Source organism: Melospiza georgiana, chromosome 33 (assembly GCF_028018845.1).
Source record: "Melospiza georgiana isolate bMelGeo1 chromosome 33, bMelGeo1.pri, whole genome shotgun sequence".
Classification (NCBI taxonomy): Eukaryota; Metazoa; Chordata; class Aves; order Passeriformes; family Passerellidae; genus Melospiza; species Melospiza georgiana.
Window position 1 is genome coordinate 3,378,483 of NC_080462.1, and position 18,203 is coordinate 3,396,685.

An 18,203-nucleotide genomic window follows, 5' to 3' on the forward strand; every position below is an offset into this window, starting at 1 on the left:
TCATTACCATGGGATTTGGGTGGAAAAATCCTGGATTTAATTAATTCGTTTTTTCCGTGGAGAATTCCTGGGTTCTTTTAAGGAAAAGTTGGGAAAATGCTGCCAGAGGAATTTTGGGAATGGGGAGGGGAAAAGTTCCATTTTAATTGGATTTTTGTGGCCTCAAAATCCCTCCAGGTTTGGGATTTTGAGGAAAAATCCCATGGAATGCCCCAAAATCGTGGACAGGGTTTAGGGATTCCTGGGCTCCATCCCAGAAGGGCTTTTCCCACCTCAGAAATTCCACAATTTCGGTTAACATTGGGATCTGGGGCCACAGCATCCACCCAGAATTCCAGAATTTCCTGAAATCTGTGTTTTCCAGGAGAATTCCCACAGTTTTTTGAGGATTCCCAAAGAACAAACACACAGATTGGTCTTAAACAATGGATTTTATTCCCAAAAAATGCCAGATTTGCCATTCCAGAGGGAAGGAAGGGATGGGATAAAAATGGGGATTTGACGAGGCCGGAGCAGCTCCTGGAGATCACTCGAAACCTCTGCAAAACAGAAAAAAGGGTGAAAATGGGGAAAAAAGGGGAAAATGGGGGTTAGAGGGGCAGAAAAAACACCTGGATGTTCCTCAGGGAGCAGGAATTGTCACCCTGGATCTCAGAACACCTGGATGTCCCTCTGGAATTCTCAATCCCGCTGTATCCAGGTGGGAGTTACCTGGATGTCCCCAGAACCCCCGGAATTCCAAATCCCGACATTCCGGGCGGGAATTACCTGACCACGTGGGCGATGTCCCAGTTGGCCTCCAGGGTCAGGGGTCCCTCCAGCTCCACGCCCTTCTCCGTCACTGTGGCGACCTCGTACTGTGGGAGAAGCCCGGAATCCTTCACTTCCCACCCGGAATCCCACGAGAAAAACCCCGGAATTGCTCAATCCCAGTCCCGGGATTCCGTGGCAAAAACCCTGGGATTAGGATGGGTTTGGGGTGGATCCCATGGATTTGGGGATGGATTTTGGGGTGAATTCCCAGGGTTTTGGGATGGCCTTGGGATACAAACCCTATTAAAGGAGAGAGCATCCCTGTAGTAGAGCACCCTCAGGCAGCGCTCCAGCAGCTCCCAGGGTTGGGATGGGTTTGGGGTGGATCCCACGTATCCCACAGATGTTGGGATGGGTTTTGGGGTGGATTCCTGGGATACAAACCCTGTTGAAGGAGCGAGCGTCCCTGTAGTAGAGCACCTTCAGGCAGCGCTCCAGCAGCTCCCGCGCCTCCTCCCGCGTCGGGAGCCGCTCCCGGTCCCGCTCCAGCTCCGCCCGCAGCAGCGGCTGCACACAGATTGGGAATAAAGGAAAAAACCAATTAAAATCACATCAAAAAATCAAAATATCAATTAAAAAATACGGAGCTAAAGAAGAAAAAAAATCAGTAATTTAATGATGAAATAAAGACCCGAGCCCGGGCTCACCTGGGCCAGGTAAGCCCCGAATCCCGTGGCCAACGACGGCGCCTCGTAGGCCACGCCCAGCATGTCCACATATCCCAGGAAACTGCAGAACAACGGGGGGACAGTGAGAACACCCCGGGAACCGGGAATCCCCTTGGGGCAAGAGCAGGAAGCACCCCAGGAGAAAGGAATTTCCCTGGGAAGAAGGAGAAAGCTGCGGAGCGCCGGGCGCCTCACCTCTCCCCGCCGTAGACGCCGGCAATGAGCACGGTGTTCCAGAGTGGGTTGATCTTGGAGCGCCGGTTGTACAGGACCCGTGTCAGCCACGAGTGCAGCGCCCGCGGGCTGTAGCTGTGCCCGTCCCCCAGCAGCTCCTCGTCGATCCTGAAATTCCAGGGAATTCCGGCCTTGGAGATCAGGGATTCAGGGATTGGAGAGCGGGGATTTGGGGACTGGAGCAGAGCAAAAAATGCCGCTGAATCCAGGGATGGAATGCCAGGAAATTCATGGATTTGTGCTCAAAGAATTCCAAAGAATTCAGGGATTTTGTGCCCAAGGAATTCAGAGGAATTCATGGATTTGTGTTCAAGGAATTCTGGGATTGGTGCTCAAGGAATTCCAGGATTGGAGCAGCGGAATTCTGGGGATTGGCGCACAGAAAAGATTGGGGATGGGAAATTCCCATATTCCCCTGGAATTCTGGGGTGGGGACTTTGCAGGAATCAGTCAAGGATTTGGAGATGGGAAATTCCCAAATCCCTGGGAATCAGCTGGGGATTGTGGGATGGGGAATCTCGGAATTCCCAAGACATTTTGGGCTGGGAACTCCCGGGAATCGATCTGGGATTTTGGGCTGGGGAATTCCCAAATTCCGGGGAATCTTACACCATCTGCTCCAGGAGCTGCCGCAGGTGCTGGAAATCCGCCAGGTCCCCGGAGGCTCCGAGCACGGTGGAGTCGTTGACCTTGAGGAGCCGGGAGATGCCCCGGAACCGTGCCAGGGATCCAAAGGATCCCACCGTGTCTGCGGCCAGCATCACCCCCCCGGAGAACTTCAGCCCCAGCACCGACGTCCCGGTCACCATCGGGCTCCTGGCACACCGAGATCGGGGTCACACCGGTGTGGGTCCCAGTCTCACCGCTCTGGGTCCCAGTTACACCAATCTGGGTCTCAGTCACTCCAGTTTGGGTCCCAGTTTCTCTGTCCTGCGCCCCCGGAGTCTCCCCGGCATTCCCGGATTTTCTGCCCCTTCCCTTTCCCCCTCCCCAGTACCCCCCAGTTCTGCTCCCAGTTCACCCCCCCAGCCCTCAGAGACCCTCCCCAAATGCCCCCATTTCCCCTCCCGCTCCCCAAATCCCCTGAGTCTCCCCATTTTCCTGCCCCCTGACGGACACCCCCCAGTCTCCCCAGTTCCCCCTCAGTTCCTCCCCCCATCTCCCCCGGGACCTCCCCCCCATCCCCCTCAGGACCCCCCACAGGACCCCCCCAGCCCCCCCATCCCCCTCAGCCCTTCCCGCGCCCCCGCTGCCCTCACAGCGTGCGGCCGGCGGGCAGCGCGGCGGGCCCGGTGCCGGTGCCCCGGGGAGCGATGTCGGTGTGTCCCAGAGCCCGGGGGATGTACGTTTGTCCCGGGGCCGGGCCCCCGGCCCAGAACGGCGGCGGCGCTGCCCCGACCTCCATCTTAGTCACGCCGCGATTGCGCCTGCGCCAAGGAAACGCGGTCTCTCCCCGCCACCGTAGAGTGGGCGTGGCTTCACAGCCATCTTGAACGTGGCGAAAACAGCGGCCGGTTCCCTCCTGAAGATGGCGGCACCACCACGCGACGCAGCACCGGTGCGGCGATGGGCGGGGTTTGTCGCACGGGGCCGCGCCCATTGGGCGGGGTTTGTGGTTGCGCCGGCTAATCAGTGGCGATGGGCGGGGCCTGAGCGAAGGTAACAGGTTGCGGTGGCTGCGGCGGGAGCGGGCGGTGAGTGGGGGGGGGGACACACCGGCAAACGGGGCCTGGGGACACCGGACACGGGCTGGGGACAGCGGCAGGGGCTGGGAACACCGCACGCGGCCTGGTGACACCGGACAGGGCTGTGGGAACATCGCAGAGGGATCTCGGGACATCGCACAGGGGCTGGGGACATCGGACAGGGGTGTGGGGACACCGGACAGGGGCCGGTGGCACGGGAGGGCGTCCTGCCCCCTGGGCGGGGGGCTTGGGGACACCCGGCAGGGCGCTGGTGGCACGAGAGGGAGGGCTGGTGGCACGGGACAGGGCGCCGGTGACACCGGAGAGGGCGCTGGTGGCACCGGACAGGGTCTTGTCCCACCGGGCAGGGCGCTGGTGACACCGGAGGAGGCGCCGGTGACACCGGAGACGCTCGTGGAGGCACGGGAGAGGGCACTGGTGGCACCGGGAGGGGACCTGGGGACGCGCAGAGGGCGTTGGTGGCACGGGACAGGGTCCGGGTGACACGCAGAGGGGCCTGGGGACACGGACAGGGTCCCGCTGTCCCTTTGTGGGGTCCTGTCCCCAAGGAACGAATCCTGGTGTCCTTTAATGGGGTCCTGCCCTATGGAAAGGGGTCCCAGAGTCCCTTTTTGGGTCCTGCTGTCCCTTTGTAGGGTCCCAGTGTCCCTTTTTTGGGGTCCCAGCTTCTCTTTTTGGGGTCCCAGTGTCCCTCTATGGGGTCCCAGTGTCCCTCTATGGGGTCCCGGTGTCCCTTTATGGTGTCCCAGTATCCCTTTATGGCGTCCTGCTGTCCCTTTGTAGGGTCCCAGTGTCCCTTTTTGGGGTCCCGGTGTCCCTCTATGGGGTCCTGCTGTCCCTCTATGGGGTCCCAGTGTCTCTTTTTGGGGTCCTGCTGTCCCTCTATGGGGTCCCAGTGTCCCTTTTTGGGGTCCCGGTGTCCCTTTTTGGGGTCCCGGTGTCCCTCTATGGGGTCCCGGTGTCCCTTTTTGGGGTCCCGGTGTCCCTTTATGGGGTCCCAGTGTCCCTCTATGGGGTCCCGGTGTCCCTTTTTGGCGTCCTGTCCTGTGGGATCCCCTCAGAAAACCCTTCCCAACCTTTCAGGGCAGTGCAACTTCCGCCTTTTATCCCTTCGATATTTTGGGAAAAATCCAGGGGGATTTTTGGAGCCTCTTCCCAAATCCAGAGGATCCCCAATCCAGAGGATCCCCAATCCAAGGGATCCCAAATCCAGGGGTTTTGTTCCTTTTTGTTCCGGGTTTTTGGGATCGCTCCGGGCATTCCCAGACTGGTCAGACCGGTTTGGGATCATCGGAATTCCCTTTCCCTGGGCAGGATTTGGGGTTTCACCTTTTCCCTGCGGCTTTTTGGGGCCAGGGAGGGAATTCCCGGGGGCAGTGTGTGGGATTGAACTCGGGGCGAATTCCTCGGGGCGGGAATTTCGGGGTGAAATCCGGGATGGGATTCAGGGCAAGCCCAGAGTGACCCCAAACCCCGCAGGGATTTTGGTGTCCAGGGAATGGGATCGTTCCCGGTTATCCCAGGGAATGGGATCATTCGTGGCTATCCTGAGGGTATGGGACCATTCCCTGTTATTCCGAGGGGATGGGGTCGTTCCCGGTTATCCCAAAGGAACGGGACCATTCCCAGTCCTCCCAAAGGAATGGGATAATTCCCTAGGGGATGGGATCGTTCCCGGTTATCCCGAAGGAACGGGATCATTCCCGGTTGCCCCAAAGTTATGGGATCATTCCCAATTCCCGGTTATCCTGAGGAACGCGATCATTCCCGGTTATCCCAAAGGAACGGGATCATTCCTGGTTGTCCTGAGGCTTTTCCGCTTTTCTGTGCTCGGGAATTTTATCCCGCGGGCTCTGGTTCCAAGGGCTCGATTTCCCTGGAAACCGACACCCGATCCCGCGCTGGGAGCGGGGTCGGGATTGCCCCGGGATTGCCCCGGGATTGCCCCGGGATTGCCCCGGGATTTGGGGGCGATGGTTGACCTGGGAACTTTGCCCAGGGCTGGGCTGGAATTCAGGAATTCAGCTCCTGGGGGTTGATCCCAATCCCGAACATTCCTGATCACAAATGTCCCGATCCCAAATGGGAATCCCTCTCCCAAGCCTTTTCCTAGGGGAAAGATCCCATGCCCGACCCTTTTTCCGGGTGAAAATTCCCATTTTTCCAGCTGTTATTCCCTCTCCCCCCTCGATCTCCGCCCCTGCCCGGTTTCGGGTTCCCAGGAAAACGGGAAAAACTGGAAAATCCGGAAAAGCCGCTCCCGGTTTTTGGGCGCGGCTCCAAATCCCCGGACTTTGGCCCCAAACAACGCCCGGGGGAGGAGCCGAGGGTGGAATTTTGGGAGAGATCAAAAAAAAATCCCCCTGGAGGCAAAAAAACCCTGGGATGGTTTGGGATAATTAATCTGGGATGGTTTGGGATAATTAATTTGGGATGGTTTGGGATAATTAATTTGGAATAATTTGAGATAATTTATGATCATTTAGGATCACTTGGGATAATTAATTTGGGATAATTTGAGATAATTCAGGAATTCTTTGGGATTATTTGGAACTCAATTTGGGCCCCAGGGACTCGGGAATGGGGCAGAATTTTGGGAAAATGAAGCAGAATTTTGGGAAAACCTCTCTGGGGCCATTCTAAGTATTGGGAAGATCCCAACCCAGCAATTTTGGGAATATTTTGGGAAAATTTGGGATTTGTTTCCTTTCCCACCATTGACCAGCCGGATTTTTCCCTCCCTTTCTCCATACTCAAAATCCCAAATTCCCTTTTCCTCCTTCAGGAAGAGGGGAAAAAACCCTGGAAAAGGAACTCCAGTTTCATTTTTTTCCCCAGATTTTCCGGCCACTCTGGGAATTACAAAACGGCTTTTTCTGGGTCGGAGCCACAAAGGCTCTTTGTGCTTCCCTGGATCCCGGCCAGCCAGAAAATTCCCAAAATTCCGCCCTTCCAAAGGGGCTGGGATGGCCCCTCCTGATTTTTCCAGACCCCATTCCCAGGGAAACTCCCATTTTTGGGTTTTTTTAGGCCCTAAATTCCCTTTTCTGCTTTTTTTCCCTCTGGTTTTCCAGGGAAATCCCCAAAATTCTGGTTTTTCTCAGCCCCAAAATTTGCATTTTCCTGCTTTTCCCCCATTTTTTCAGGCTCAAAATTCCCTTTTCTGCTTTTTTTTCCCTCTGGTTTTCCAGTGAAATCCTGGAAATCCTGGGAGAGCAAAGGAGCATTTCCTGCCCCAGATTTCCTCATTTTGGGAATATCCGATCCTCTCCCGAATTTCTGGAAAATCCAAATCCTCTCCCAGTTTTCCGACCCTCCCCCGTTCCCGGTTTTTCCGGAGCCATCTGGGAACATTCCCAACCCCCTCCCCCCCCATGGATTCTCCACCTGCTCCAGGATGGATCCAAGGGTTGGGGATGGATTCGGGGATTTGGGATGGATCCAAGGGTTGGGGATGGATTCGGGGATTTGGGATGGATCCGGGGATTTGGGATGGATCCGGGGATTTGGGATGGATCCAGGGATTTGGGATGGATCCAAGGGTTTGGATGGATTCGGGAATTTGGGATGGATACAAGGGTTGGGGATGGATTCGGGAATTTGGGATGGATTCGGGAATTTGGGATGGATCCAAAGGTTTGCGATGGATCCAAAGGTTTGCGATGGATTCGGGGATTTGGGATGGATCTGGGAATTTGGGATGGATCCAAAGGTTGGGGATGGATCCCGGGATCTGAGGTGGATCCCAGGCCTGGGGATGGATCCTGGGATCTGGGAAGGACCCAAGGGTTCGTGATGGATCCCAGCCCTTCCCGGCGATCCCGACCCCTCCTGGCCTTTCCAGAGCTCTTCCCTGGATCCCGGAGTTCCCATCGGGATCGCTCCCGGCCCCGCCCCGGGCCCGCCCCCGCTGCCCTTTGGCCACCTGGAAAAATTCCCGATTTTCCGCCGGCGCTGCTCCCTGCTCAGGTCGGTGCCTGGATTTCCTACATTTCCTGGATCCCGGGGGTTTGGGAATTGGGGGATTCCACTCCCAGGATCCTTCCCCTGAAATTCCAGGGATTTTGAGATTCCTGGGATTTGTGGTGATACCGAAGGGACGGCATGATTTGGGGATTTGGGGGTTCGGGAATTTAGGGACTCGGGAATTTGGGGATTTAGGGATTCGGGAATTCCGCTCCCAGGATCCTTCCCTTGCCATTTCAGGGATTTGTGGGGATTCCGGAGGGGCAGCAGGATTTGGCCCGGGATCCTTTTCCCCACTCCCATCCCACGCTCAGCTCAGTCCCTTTGGGTTTTTTAGGATTCTCCTGAGACTTCAGACCCATCCTGGCATTCCCAAATCCCCAAAATCCCAACAAACATCCTCCAAATCCCAACAAACATCCCCAAATCCCAACAAACATCCCCAAATCCCAACAAACATCCCCAAATCCTTAACAAACATCCCAAAATCCCAACAAGCATCCCCAAATCCCAACAAACATCCCCAAATCCCCTTCCCACTCTCATTCCACAGCTCCTCGCGTCATTCCCGCGAAAAAAAAACTCCCGAATTTGGGGTAGAATCGCGGCTTTTCCAACCCGAAATTTCCGATCTTTTTCCCAGCCGCGGCTGCCCCCGGGAAAAAATCCCGGGATTTGGGGCCGATTCGGGGCGGGCTCGCGGCTTCTCCGTCCCGAAATTCCCGATTTTTTTTTTCCCGGGGCTTCCAGAGGATTTCTGGGATCGAGGGCGGGGGGAGGTTCCGTCCTCGCGCTGCTCCCAAAATGCCACCGCTCGTCCGAAAAACCGGGGAAAAAACTGGGAAAAAACCCGGGAACATCAGGGGAAACGGGAAAAAAGGGGGGAGGGAAAGGGGAAGCAAGTGAAAAAAGGGGGAAAATGGGGAACGCCGAGGAAAAAAATAGGGAAATCGGAGAAAAAACAGGAAAAAACGGGGAGAAAAGGGGGAAAAGCGCATAAAAATTGGGGAAAACTGGGAAAAAATGGGAAAAAAGAGGGAAACCTGAAATAGAATGTGGAAAACTGGGAAAACCGGGGGAGGGGGGGAAAGCGGAGAAAAAGAGGAAAAGCAGGGAGGAAAAAACCGTGATAAAATGGGGGAAAACCGGCGAAAAACGGGGGCGGGGGAAGGGGAAAATGGGGGAAAAAACGTGATAAAATGGGGAAAAAACCGCGAAAAAGGGGGGGGGAAGAGGAAAACTGTGGGGAAAAACCGCAAAAAATGGGGGGAAAAGGAGGAAACCGGGGGGGGGGGGAGGGGGAAGGGCAAAAAAAGGGGGGGGGGGGAAGGGGGAAACCGGTGAGAAAATGGGGAAAAATGCCAAAAACCGGGGAAAACCGAGGGAAACCCATTTCCCCCCGCCCCCTAAGGAGCCCGAATTCGGCCCGGCTCCATGGCGGAGCAGCCGCTGGACCACGGCGTGCAGATCCGCTTCATCAGCGACCTGCGGGAGCCGCGGCGCCCCCCGCGCTCCTCCCGCGGCCGCGGCGGCTCCTACGGCGTGGCCGTGCGCGTCCAGGGCATCGCCGGGCAGCCCTTCGTGGTGCTCAACAGCGGCCAGCGCGGCGGCGACAGCTTCGGCGTGCAGATCAGAGGGGGACACCCCGAACCGCCGCCGAGCGCCCCCAAAAGCCGGCCCCACAGCGGCTCCGAGGAGGAGGAGGGGGAGGCTTGGGATGGGGGGATGCGCGGGGGGCGCGGGTTTTCGGAGCAGGAGGATTCAGGGGGGTCTCGGGGGGTCCCAAAAGTTTTGGAGGAGGAGTTGGGGGGAGTTCAGGGGGTCCCAAGATTTTCAGAGCAGGAAGGTTCAGGGGGGTCGCGGGGGGTCCCCAGATCCTGGGATGAGGAGCTGAGGAAGGTCCCCAAATCTTCGGATCAGGAAATTCCGGGGGGATCCAGGGGGGTCCCCAAATCCTGGGATGAAGAAACTTCGGGGCGGCCTCGGGGGATCCCAAAATTCTCGGATCAGGACCCGGGAAGATCCCGGGGTGCCCCAAAATCCTCGGATCAGCGCCTGAAAATCGCCAAACCCTCGGAGGAGCTGCGCCGATCCCAATCGCACGGGGACCTCAGCGCGCCTTTTCCCAAGAGCGGGGAAACACCGGGAAAAAGGGATGCGGAAATTCCCAAAATTCCCGGGGATGTGGACACGGAGCCGCTGCGCTCCGTGGATTCCCTGATCACCAAATTCGACGGGAATTTGCCCCGCGGGCGAGCGGCGCGGAGGTTCCGCGGCCCCGGGGCGGCTCCGAGGAAGCGCTCGCAGAGTTTGGATGCGCGGAGTTCCCGGGAATCCGCCCCGATCCCGCCCCAAATTCCCCAAATTCCCGGCGGGTTTGGGGGCGTGGAGGAGCAGAGCGTGGAGATGCAGGTATCTGGGGGGGGAATTCCTCAAAAAGTGTTTGTTTGTTTTTTTTTTCCCTAAAAAATGGGGGCTTTACATGAAAATTGGGGTTTTTCCTAAAAATTTTTTTCCTATAAAATTTAAGGCGTTTTCCCATTAAATTTGGGGGGGGTTTACCTGTAAAATTGGGAGCTTTTTCCCCATTAAATGTGGGTTATTTTCCTATGAAATTGTGGTTTTTCCCCCATAAAATAATGGGTTTTTTCCTGTAAAATGTGGGGGTTTTCCCCCCTCTGGAATGTGGGATTTGGGGTTTTTTGTTGGAATTGAGCGTTTTTGTTCCCTCCTGAAGCTGAAATCCACCCCGGACCTGCTGCGGGACCAGCGGGAATTGGGGGGCGGCGAAAACCCCACCGAGCTCATCTACAGCATCCTAAAGGAGGGGTGAGCCCCCGCAACACCCCAAAAATACCCTCAAATTCCCCAAAAACAGCCCCAAAAGCCCCCCAAATCCCCCTGAATTTCTCCCAAATGCCACAAAATCCCCCCGAGACCTCCCTAAAATTCACCAAAATCCCCTGAAAGTGCCCTAAAATTCCAACTCCATGACCCCAATTCCCCCAAATTCGGGATTTGGGGGGATCCAGCAGCAATTCCTGCCTTTCCATTTTCCCATGACCCCGTTCCCAATTATTTCCCCCCAAAATCCGACCCCAAATCCAGGAGTTCCGAGAGCGAAATTTCCCTGAAAAGGAAAACCTCGAGGCTGCTGGGAAAATTCCAGGAGCTGGCGGTGAGTGGGAAAACTCCAGGGGTTTTGTGGTTTGGGATTTGGGGTTTGGGGTTTGGGATTTGGCGTTTGGGATGGATTTGGCATTTGGGATGGATTTGGGATTTGGGATGGGTTTGGGGTTTGGGATAGATTTGGGATTTGGGATGGGTTTGGGGTTTGGGATTTTAGGACGGGATGTCCCCAACATCCCAAATGTTTCCATATGTCCCAGACTTCCATGGTGGCTCCAGACTCGCCGCAATCCCAAATCCTGCGGGAGGCCCTGGACCGGAAATCCCAGGAGCTGCAGCGGAGCCAGGCCCAGTAATGGGGTCACCGATGGGGGCATGGGTTTGGGGTCACCCCCATTGTCCCTTTGGGGTCACCCCCATTGTCCCTTTGGGGTCACCCCCGGGGGTTTGGGGTCACCCCCAGGGGTTTGAGGTCCCCTAAAGTGTTAGGGGCAGGTTTGGGGTGGCCTTTGGAGTTTGGGGTCACCCCTGGTGTCCCTTTGGGGTTTGCGGTCCCCTAAAGGGTCGGGGGCAGTCTTGGGTGGCACTTTGGGGTTTGACGTCACTGTGGGTCCCCCTTTGTCCCTTTTGGGGTTTGGGGCCCAAAGACCCTTTCAAGACCCTCTAGACCTCCTTTAATCCCCCCCAAACCTCCCCTAATTCCACCTAACTCCCCCCAAATCCCCCCTGAACCTTAAAAAAACTCCAGGAACCATTTATTTCCCCCAGAAAACCCCAATTAGCCTCGATTTCCCCCATTAACTCCTGATTTGCCCCGTTAACCCTTCATTGCCCAGGCTGAGCGAGCTGAGAGCCGCCAAGGAGGCGCTGGAGGCACGGCTGGGCCACCTTGAGGGGCAGCTGCTGGCCACCGATCCCAAAAGTGACCCCGACACACAGGACCTCTACCAGGTACCCCTAAAAACCTCAAAAATGGGGGAAAAAACAAACAAACAAACAAACAAAAAACAACACAAAAAAAAGCTCTAAAAAACCTCAAAATGAGAAAAATCCCAGTAAGAACCACACAAAAAAAACCCCAAAACCAAAGCCCCAAATCCCAAATTTCCCGTTCCCAGGAGCTTTTGCGGGTTTTTCCACCCCCAAATGCCGTTTTCCCCGTTGCCAGGAGGTTTTGGGGGTTTTTCCACATCCCAAATCCCAAATTTCCCATTCCCAGGAGGTTTTGGGGTTTTTCCGCATTCCAAATCCTGTATTTCCCGTTCCCAGGAGCTTTGGAGGGTTTTTCCCACCCTAAATCCCGGTTTTCCCGTTGCCAGGAGCTGCAGGAGTGCCGGGAGCAGCTGCAGGAGGTTTTGGGGTCGCGGCGGCGCCAGGAGCGGGAGCTGCAGGCGCTCAAGGGGGCCCTGAAGGCCGAGGTGGCCGCTCACGATTCCGACCTGGAGCGGCTCCGGGGGGAGATGGAGGCGATGCGGGCGGAGACGGAGCGGGTCTCGGAGGTGGGAATGCGGGACGGGAACTCAGGGCAGGAATTTGGGGTGGGAATTTGGGACTGGAATTCGGCATGGCGCTGGGAATCCCAGGCTTTTCCCCCATATTCTGAACCTCTAGAATGGGGAGAAAAAAATGGGAAAAAAACCCCCAGTGGAACGTGGGAAAAATTGGGAAAAATCCCTCTGGCATGGGGGGAAAAAATTGGGACAAAACCCCTCTGGAATTTCCACGGACTCAGCGCCGATTCCACGGATATTTTGGCTCGAATTCCCGGGGAAATTTTTTTTTTTTCCTGGGGGAATCTTGTCAATTCCTTGCAGGAGAAATCCAGCCTGGAGCAGGAACGGGAAAATTTGGGAATGCAGCTCCGGAATCTGCGGCGGGAGCTGGAGGAGAGCGCGGAGGAGACAGAGCAGTGGCGGGAAATGTTCCAGAAAAACAAGGAAGAGCTCCGGAATTCCAAGCAGGAGTGAGTCCCAGAGCCTGGGGTGGTCTGAAATTTGGGATTTTCTGGGATTTTCCGAGATTTTTCACGATTTTCATGATTTTCCACTCCAAATCCCAACAAAACAGGGTTGGAGATTTTGGGATGGAGGGAATGTTGGAATGTTGGGAATTGTTGGGATTTTCCAGGCTGCTGCAGGTGCGGCTGGAGCGGGAGGAGTTGGAGGAAGAGCTCCGGGAGCTCCAGGAGCGATTCCAGGCGGCGCGGGAGGATCGGGACCGAGCCCGGAGCGATCCCCAGGAGATGGAAAAGCTCCGGAAGGTGCGAGAAATCCGGGAAGTTTTATCCCAAAACTCAGGATTTTTCCGCCCTGATTTGTGAATTTTTTTTGGCTTAAATTTGGGATTTTTTCCCAAAAATCCATTATTTTTTCTCTAAAATTTGGGATTTTTCTCAGGAACTGGAGCAGGCCCGGAAGGATCTGGAAAAGCTCCGGGGGGAGCGGGACGAGGCTGCTCAGGTAGGGGGGAGAAATTCCAGAAATTGGAAATTTTCTGGAAACTTTTGGGACTTTTCAGAATTTGAGGTCCCAGATTTGCTTATTGTGGGCTCAGCCAAAATTATCCCAAAAAATTAAAAAGAATTCCTACAAAATCCCCCCCAAAAGCCTTCAAAATAAAAATAATTCCTCGAGAATCCCCCAAAATTAAAAAAAAAATCCCCAAAATCCCCCCTGGATCCCCCAAGGCCCAGATTTCCCTGGAATCAGCGCTGGAGGCGTCGGTGGAGGCTCGGAAAGTTCTGGAATCGCGGCTGGAGGAATCCCAAGATCAGCGGGAAAACTGGGAACGGCTCCAGGAGAAAGTGGCCGAACTGGAGGTGCTAGGAATTCCCAAAACCCCAAACCGGTGGGGCTGGGAATTCCCAAAAACCCAAAGAAAAATCCCAAAAAATCGCAAAATATCCCCCACCCAAACCTCCCCAAAAATCCCTAAATCATCCCAAAACCCCCCAAAACCCCAAAAAGCCCCAGAAGATCCCCAAAACGCGGCGGTGTCTGCGGCAGGCAGAGCGCGCGGCGCTGGCCGAGTCGCTGGGATCCGGCGCGGAGCGGGAGCGGGATTTGGGATCGCGCCTGGAGCAATCCCAGCGGGAGCTGCGGGATTTGGGATCGGCCCTGAGCGAGGAGCGGCGCCGGCGGGACCGGCTCAGCCAGGAGGTGCGGGAATTCCCGGAGTCCCGGCGCCTTTCGTGGGGTTTTGGGGTTTTTTGTGAATTACTGGGCGTTTTTGGAGGGCTTATTTCATGGAATTGTGGGGTTTCCCTGCGGGATTTGGGATCGGCTCCGGTGGGATCGGCTCAGTCAGGAGGTGTGCGAAAAGATTCCAGGGATTTTCATGGAATTTCGGGGGTTTTTCATTGAATTTCAGAGGATTTTGTGGCATTTTGGAGTGGGTTTTTTTGGGGGAATCTGAGGGGAATTTGTTTTTTTTTTTTTCATTGAATTCTGGGGGTTTTCCATGGTATTTTCAGCTTTTTTCATGGAATGCTGGGATTTCCACCCCCCCAAAATTTCCACCCAGATCCCAGTTTTGGCACCATCTCACAAAATTCCCAATCCCAAAATTCCTGTTTTCCAGCTGGAGCAGATGACGGCGGAATCCCAGAGCTCCCTGGCCTCGCTCCGATCCCAACTGGAAGAATTCCAGGAAAAATCCCGGCGGGAACTCACGGATTCCCAAAAAATCGCCCAAGACCGCGAGGCTGAGGCAGAAAAATTCCAACAGAACCTCGGGAAGCTCCAGGACGAGGTTTGTTGGGAATCAGAGCTGAGTCTTGCAGGAATTCTGCGGATTTTTTTGGAAAATCCGGCCGAGAGTTTGGGTAATGTTGGGGTTTTTCCGGCAGGTTTCCCGGCTGAAGGAGACGATCCAGGAAAACCGGGAAGAGCGGGATCGGATCCTGCTGGACAAGGAGCTGCTGCTGCAGAGGCTCCAGGAGCTGGAGCAGGACCTGGAAAATCGGAAGCGATCCCAGGAAGAGCGAGCTCGGCATTCCAAGGCGCTGGAGGTGGGGATTCCTGAAAAAAAAACCAAAAAAACCCGAAAATTATCCAAGAAATGGAAAAAAATTTCCAATATCACTCCCAGAAAATTCCTCCTAAAAAATAATGGAAAATTCCTAAAGAATTCCCAGAAGATTCCCAGAAATTTCCCCCCAAAATTTTTCCAAAATTCCCAGAAAATTCCCTAGAAATTCCATCCCAAATTCCCATCAGGAAAAATCCAAACGCCTGGAATTGGAGCTGGACGAGGAGCGGAGCTCGGTGGAGCTGCTGAGCGAGAGGGTGACCCGGAGCCGGGATCAGGTAAAATCCAGGGAATTTTGGGAATTCTTATCTTGGCAAAAATTGAATTCTCCTGGAATTCCAACCCCTCCCCCTGCCCCCAAGGACCCAGCTGAAAATTCCAACTGGGAATTGTTAGTTGGGGCGGGAATGGGGGTTTAAAGAGGTTGGGAGAAGGGGTAAAGAATTCCCAAAGGAATTCCCAATTTTTGATGTTTGGGTGGGAATGTGGGGATTAAATCCCAATGGATTCTGGGCTTTTCCCAAACTTTATTCCCTCCTTTTTCTACAAAAATTCCAGGGCATAAATGGGGCATAAAATGGGAATTTTTCCCAATTTTTCCAGCTGGGAATAATCCCAGGGATCCTTTTCCCACAATTCCTGGAGAAACCCAGCGCATCTGCTGATCCCATTCCTGAAATCCATGGGAAAGTCCATGGAAATCCATGGAACATCCTGGAAATTCGTGGCTTTTCGGGTTTGTTCCCAGATCGAGCAGCTGCGGGCGGAGCTGCTCCAGGAACGTTCGAGCCGCCAGGACCTGGAGTGTGACAAATCCTCCCTGGAGCGCCAGGTGCGGGAAATCCAGCCTCGAATCCTGGTGGGAATGGCCATGTGGGAACCCAGATTTCAGGAGGAATTCTGGGAAAAGAATCCTTGGGAATGGGGTCATGATTCCAAAGAGTTTTCCCAGTTTTTTTCCTGCTTTTTTCCTGCTTTTTCAGTTTTTTTTTCCCCCTGTTTTTTTTCCTGTTTTTTTCCAGCTTTTCCTGCTTTTCCTTTTATTCCCAGTCCCAGCTTCCGGGGTTCTCTGCCCTCTCCCAGGGTGTTTTCCCTGCAGTATTCCAACAGAATTCCCACTTTTCCTGTGCAGAATTCCCACTTTTCCTCACAGACAAGTCCCAGAATTCCCACTTTCCCCCACCTTCCTGACTCCTGGAATCCTGCAAAGAATTCCCGGAATTCCTCCCCATTGGGAAACTTGGCAAAACCGGGAAGAGCCCCGGGATCAGGGGGATTTTTGGGAATTTTTCCCAGAACAAGGAGCTGAAGAACCGGCTGGCCGCTTCCGAGGGGCAGCAGCGACCCGGGAACAGCCGCAATTCCCAGCTGGAATCGCAGCTGGAAGAGCTCCGGGAGCAGCTCCAGGCCGAGGAGAGGTGCCCGATCCCAAACCCCAAATTTTTCCAGTCCCAATTCCCACATTTTCCATAATACCAAATCCCATTTCCCAATTCCCAAGTCTCAAATCCCAATTCCCAAGTTTTTCCATAATCCCTAATCCCTTAAAAATCCCCCCAAAAAAATCCTTGAAAATTCCTTACCAGTTCCTGAAAATTGCTTTAAAATTCCTTAAAAATCCTTTACATCCCTGGAATTCCTTAAAATCCCATAAAGATCTGTCGAAATCCCACTCCCAGGACGCTCCAAAGGGCGGGGAATCCATGGAATTCCCGTTTTTCCACAGGGAGAAGAGTGTCCTGCTCTCGTCCAACCGGAAGCTGGAGCGGAAAATCAAGGAATTGTCGCTGCAGCTGGACGAGGAGCGGCAGAGCAGCAGCAACCAAAGGGACCAGGTGGGGCTGGAGTTCCTGGAATTCCATGGAAAAACCTGGGCTAGGATCCAGGATTTATCCCAGAAATCCCATCTGAGTCATGACAGGGAATCCCGAAATGGTTTGGGCTGGTAAAGATCCCAAACATCCTTAAAAAACCCATAAAAATCCGAGGCCAGTGACATTCCCACCATCTCAGGGGTGGGGAACCCTTGGAAAAAATGGAGCTTGGATCCTGAAAATCCCTAAAATCCCAACCAAGGAATTCCTGGAGTGATTTGGGATGGAAAAAAGCCCCCAAAATCCTGAAAAATTCCTTTAAAATCCCTAAAATAAGCTCTAAAATCCTTAAAATTTTGAGGCCAAGGCCAGGCCTGGGCACCCCAGGATTCTCCCATAATTCCCAAATCCCAAACCTGACCCTGAATCCCGGGAATTCCCAGCTGAGCCTGCGGGTGAAGGCCCTGAAGCGCCAGGTGGACGAATCCGAGGAGGAAATCGAGCGCTTGGAAAACGCCCGGAAAAAATCCCAGCGGGAGCTGGAGGAGCAGCAGGAGCTCAACGAGCAGCTCCAGCGGCGCCTGAAATCCATGGAAAAGGAGGCCTGGTAAGGAATTCCCAGGTGGAAAATTCCAGAATCCATGGGAAAGGTCCCTAAACCCATGGAAAGGTCCCAAGCCCATGGGAAAACCCCACATCTCAAGGAAAAAGTCCTGAATTCATGGGAAATGGTCGAAATCCACGGAAAAGGAGGCCTGGTTAGGGAACTGTGGTTTGGAAAAGGCAGGAATTCCATGGGAGAGGCCGGGAATTCCATGGAAGTGGCTGGGAATTCCACGGGAAAGGCTGGAATTTTCCCCCGCAGGCGCCGCGCCGTGGACTCGGCGCTGCAAGACGAGCGGCTGAGCTCGGACGAGGAATTCGGGTCCGCAGCCATCGCCTCCCTCCTGAGCGAGGCCAACCTGCAGGCCAGCTCCTGCTGAGCCCGGGAGGGAATGCCGGGAATGCCGGAGTCATCGTCATCGTCATCATTGTCATCATCATTGAGGCTGGGATCGGTTCCAGGATCGGTCCCATCCTGGGACCGGTTCCGGGCTCATCCCTGGGATCAGCCTCCTCCTGCTGATTCCCGGGAATTCCGGAGCTGGGATCGAGTCTGGGATCAGCCCTGGGGTCAGCCCTGCAATTCCGGCCGGGATCAGCCCCGGGCTGCGGCTGCTCCATAGGAAAAAATTCCCAAAGCGAGGACATGAAGGAAAAACAGCCGGGACCCCTGTGGGAATCCTGGGATCTCTGGGGATTTTCAGGGATTTCCCATCTCCTGAGGACACTTTATAGGAACCCTGGGATTTCCCCATTCCAGGAATTTTTGTTCCCACTTGCTCCCGAAGATATTTGGAATAAAATCCAGCGGTTTAAGGGCAGCAGGGTCTGGAATTTTTGGGAATTCTGGATGGGAATTCTAGGTGGGAATGTTCAGGAATGTTCAGGAATTCTGGGTGGGAAATTCTTGGGAATTTTGGGGAATTCTGGGTGGTATTTGGGAATTCTGGGTGGTAATTCTCAGGAATTCTCAGGTGCCACCTCTGTCCCCCGGTGTCCCCCGGTGTCCCTGTGCCACCACCCCTGCGGGGCCGTGCCCGGGGCCGTCCCGCGCCCGCACAGGTGACACCGCCATGTCCCCAGCGGGTGGCCCTGGAGCCACCCCCGTCCCCTGCGGTCACTGCGTGCCCCCCGCCCCGGAAGGGCCCCGCCCGCTGTCCCCGCAGGTGCCACCGCTGTCCCCTGCTGTCCCCACCCCGGAAGGGCCGTGCCCACGCAGGTGGCACCGGCGTGTCCCCAGC

The 18,203-nt window shown here is 55.0% G+C and overlaps 2 protein-coding genes across 2 annotated transcripts; one reads left to right on the forward strand and one right to left on the reverse strand.

The window, feature by feature from the left end:
• Nucleotides 1-412: 412 nt before the first annotated feature.
• PSMB4 (proteasome 20S subunit beta 4) lies at nucleotides 413-3,159 on the reverse strand. The gene is made up of 7 exons (XM_058043005.1): nucleotides 2,975-3,159; nucleotides 2,325-2,531; nucleotides 1,677-1,823; nucleotides 1,461-1,542; nucleotides 1,198-1,320; nucleotides 769-857; nucleotides 413-539 (listed from the first exon to the last, which is right to left on the reverse strand). Exons 1-7 carry the CDS (start codon nucleotides 3,118-3,120, stop codon nucleotides 527-529), a joined length of 807 nt encoding a protein of 268 aa, XP_057898988.1. The 5' UTR covers nucleotides 3,121-3,159; the 3' UTR covers nucleotides 413-526.
• Nucleotides 3,160-3,363: 204 nt separating this feature from the next.
• CGN (cingulin) lies at nucleotides 3,364-17,600 on the forward strand. Its single transcript, XM_058043043.1, has 23 exons — nucleotides 3,364-3,409; nucleotides 7,266-7,390; nucleotides 8,799-9,156; nucleotides 9,217-9,302; nucleotides 9,462-9,799; nucleotides 10,125-10,216; nucleotides 10,496-10,565; nucleotides 10,777-10,868; nucleotides 11,353-11,467; nucleotides 11,836-12,015; nucleotides 12,331-12,479; nucleotides 12,644-12,776; nucleotides 12,913-12,975; nucleotides 13,203-13,334; nucleotides 13,522-13,674; nucleotides 14,096-14,266; nucleotides 14,364-14,525; nucleotides 14,734-14,823; nucleotides 15,294-15,377; nucleotides 15,842-15,963; nucleotides 16,272-16,380; nucleotides 16,803-16,966; nucleotides 17,225-17,600. The coding sequence occupies exons 3-23, from the start codon at nucleotides 8,822-8,824 to the stop codon at nucleotides 17,340-17,342; spliced, it is 2,958 nt and encodes a 985-aa protein (XP_057899026.1). The 5' UTR covers nucleotides 3,364-3,409; nucleotides 7,266-7,390; nucleotides 8,799-8,821; the 3' UTR covers nucleotides 17,343-17,600.
• The last annotated feature ends 603 nt before the right edge of the window (nucleotides 17,601-18,203 follow it).